General features: G+C 40.3%; 1 protein-coding gene across 1 annotated transcript; it reads left to right on the forward strand.

Annotated features, from left to right (window-relative positions):
- Nucleotides 1-2270, forward strand: apoeb (apolipoprotein Eb). Its single transcript, XM_007231144.4, has 5 exons — nt 1-63; nt 257-321; nt 547-700; nt 876-1163; nt 1276-2270. Exons 2-5 carry the CDS (start codon nt 279-281, stop codon nt 1634-1636), a joined length of 846 nt encoding a protein of 281 aa, XP_007231206.2. The 5' UTR covers nt 1-63; nt 257-278; the 3' UTR covers nt 1637-2270.
- The last annotated feature ends 1375 nt before the right edge of the window (nt 2271-3645 follow it).

Raw genomic sequence — 3645 nt, forward strand, 5'->3', positions numbered from 1 at the left:
GAGACACTATAAAAGAGTGTCAGCCTCACACTGATCTCACACACAGCAAACCGGACTTCTCAGGTGAGTGAGGGACAGAGACTTAGTTTGGGGTTGCATCTTTTTTATTTTATTCTTTATCTGAACTTTCTGTGTGTGTGTGTGTGTGTTCTGGGTTTTAATACAGTTTACAATGTTCACAATTATTACAGATACTTTTTTTAAATACACATTTTATTGTCACTTAGTTTGCTCATGTCTTCATTCCATTTTCCAGGTGTGCTTGTCTGTCTACCAACATGAGGGCTGTAGCTGTGGTTCTTGCTCTGGCGGTCATTGCTGGTAAGCAGAAAGAATATCTCAACTTTTTGCTCATGCACTTTAGCTGTGAACTGTGCATCCAAATTGAATTAAAATGTGGTCATTCTAAATTTCTTTAGCTGCAAAACGATTCATTTCTGTTTCTGATGTCATATTTGATATTACACCAAATGCACCAAATTTATTGAGTTATCTGCGAGAGTGAGAATGTGTTTCTTCAAATTCTGGATGTTCTTCCATCTGCAGGCTGCCATGCTCGCGCCGTGCCCCAGGCCGATGAGCCTAAGGCCAAATGGGAAGAGACGGTGGACCGCTTCTGGGAATACGTCTCTGAGCTCAACACCCATGCTGATGGTGTGGTGAAGAACATCAAGTCCTCCCAGCTCACCAGGGAACTTGAGTAAGTCAACAAAAAAACTAATATCTAATAAATTGTAATGTAATGTAATGTACATTAAAATAACCTATTATAACACTTGCAAATAGTATAGAATGCAATATATATACACCAATCATTATTACTGTACCCATACTAATCCATACTGTGTGGTCCACCTCCTCTCCATTGTGCTCAGTACTCTGATCACAGACACCATGTCTGAGCTGAACGTGTACAGAGAGGACCTCGAGACCAAACTGGGACCCTACGCCACAGACGCCAGCGGCCAGCTGAAGCAGGACCTGGAGCTGCTGACCAGCAAGCTGCAGACCGACATGGTTGACGCCAAGGAGCGTTCCACCCAGTACCTGCAAGAGCTGAAGACCATGATGGAGCAGAACGCCGATGACGTGAAGAACCGCATCAACACCTACACCCGCAAGCTGAAGAAGCGTCTGGGCAAGGACACCGAGGAGATCCGCAAGTGAGTGTGAATGAGTGTAAATCCCATATTTAAATGTCTATCTATCTTATAGATATTTTATCGCTTACCCCTTTTCTTCTTGCTCCCTCTCTCTCTCTCTCTCTCTCTCTAGCACCATGACGACTTACCTGGGCGAGCTGCAGTCTCGCGCCTCCCAGAACGCTGGAGCTATGAAGGACCGCTTCGAGCCCTACGTGCAACAGGCTCACCAGGGAGTCAGCCAGAAGCTGGGCACCATCAGCGACGTGCTGCAGAGCCAGGCCCAGGGAGTGAGCCAGCAGCTCGAGGCACAGGCCGGCGTACTGAAGGAGCAGCTGGAGCAGACCGCCGAAACCCTCCGCACCTCTCTGGAGGGCCGCATCGACGAGCTGACCAGCCTCCTCAACCCCTACACTGATAAGATCCGGGAACAGCTGCAGAACGTCATGGAAAAGATCAAGGAGGCCACAGCTGCTCTCCCCACACCGGCATAAAGTAGCTGCACCAAATGCAATGAGAAAGAAATATTCATTTTTGTTACTGAATCTATATACATATTTCACTGTCTGGGCAGGGAAAGAGCAAGGGCGAGAACTACACACAGCTGAACAAGTCTTTTAACTTATCGTTATCATCTTTTTTGTCAAAAGTGAACTACTGTTTAATAGCAATAATAATAATAATAATAATAATAATAATAATAATAATAATCACCACCTCGATTGTTCTCTCAGTATTAAGTATTAATCCACTGTCATGTCATGTTCTTTATCGTGCAATAGGGCATTGTTATAACTGCCTTAGGAACTGCATTCTTCCTCAAGAGTCTCACTTCCCAAATTGTTCAATCTGTCCACCTCAAATTTGTTTCATGGCGTTCTTGTTTTCTTGTGCAACCACAAAAGAGGCAGTTCAGTAAACTTCGGGCCAAATTGGCACCACATTTTTTAAAAAGTACTGTTTTAAATACAAAGAGATGTCCACCATTTCAACAGCTGAACAACCGTGACACAACCTGATGCAACCAGAGAATGTCGATGCAAGTTATTTTTTTGAACTGATTTTTTTTTGTGCACTGCCGTTTTTTTTTAACATGTTTTCAATAAATGTGCTTAACGGTTCATAACACACAGTGGCTTGGTCTTCATTTTCTCCTTTTTATTAAGAACACATACATCTCTAAATATGCAGACAAACATATATAGCAATTTCTCTCATTCTGAACGGGAATTGAACAGTTTGACCAGCTTAAACAGCTTGATAAATTGATGCTCATAATAAAAATAATGAAATCTTGGTCTCTCAGCTGAGATCTTGTCTTCAATGAAAGCCAAAAATGCTTTACAATACGAGATTAAATTGACTTGAGTCTTCATTTTCTCCTTTTCATTAAGAAAGCCTCCATTCTGTCCTCAAAAACAAACACATACATCTCTAAATATGCAGACAAACATATACAGCATATATAGCAACTTCTATAGCAATGAAATCTGGGTCTCTTGGCTGAGATCTTGGCTTCACTGAGAGCCAACAATGCTTTAAAATACAAGATTAATGAATACAATGATCTGTAAAATTACACATTTGAAAAATGGACAATTTTTAAATTACAATTAATTTTTTTATAAGTTATAAATCCATTAAGCTGAAGCTGAACTGTAGTAGAGACACTTTTATCACTCCTCCTTTTTAGGAACATTATGGGAAGGCTGAAGCAAGCATAAACATGCAGGCTGTCACCACAGGCCACAATAGATGGGATAGATGGAGGGAGGCCGGTACAGGGACACAAAAAGGGCCTTTTGTGTGTCATTTGGCTTCAACACATGCCTTTCAATATACTGGCTCACCAAAGAGAATAAGCAAGCGTCAGAAGTCTATTTAATGTCATGTCATATGTAATCTTATACATACAGATATAAGCTTTCTCGCTTTCTCAGAACGTATACTACTGACTGCAGCTGCCTTTTATATCATAAACACGTCGTAGTCACGCCACCTCTCAATTCCGCCCCACAAGCTTACATAATCAGACCTGTACGGGCAAAAACATGTTCTTTCTAATCTCTCACACGAACTTTCCCTTCTTTATGGATAATGTCCTACAGAGCTGCAAAGCTCCATCTAAACCCCTATTATGGAGAGCAGTGTTGATGTAGGTATAAAGACAAGATTACCATTGATCTGACTACACACTCTTCCACTCCTCCAAAGTCTGGAATAAAAATCCTCTTAATCATATAGAAGCAATGTTAAGTTTTTAGCTTTAGTTAAATCTTTAACAAACAGCCCCCATTTCAGGATTCATACAGTTTCAGTTTTTAACCAAGAAATTTACATGACTTTTCCATCCCACATTTTCATGATCATACGTTTTTTTAAAACATTAGTTCAGACATGGAAATTAAAAACAAAAATCAACTAAAATCAAATTAAAAATTGTATAAAGTAGGCCAAAAATTAATTTTATTTATTAAAAAAAATCTTAAAAAATAAATTGTGT

The sequence above is a fragment of the Astyanax mexicanus genome, chromosome 6 (genome assembly GCF_023375975.1).
Source record: "Astyanax mexicanus isolate ESR-SI-001 chromosome 6, AstMex3_surface, whole genome shotgun sequence".
Taxonomy (NCBI): Eukaryota; Metazoa; Chordata; class Actinopteri; order Characiformes; family Acestrorhamphidae; genus Astyanax; species Astyanax mexicanus.

Coding starts and splice junctions, on each gene's coding strand:
- apoeb (XM_007231144.4), top strand. CDS start 279: ATGAGGGCTGTAGCTGTGGTTCTTGCTCTGGCGGTCATTGCTG. Junction 701..875: donor CAGCTCACCAGGGAACTTGA/GTAAGTCAACAA, acceptor CATTGTGCTCAG/TACTCTGATCACAGACACCA. Junction 1,164..1,275: donor GACACCGAGGAGATCCGCAA/GTGAGTGTGAAT, acceptor CTCTCTCTCTAG/CACCATGACGACTTACCTGG.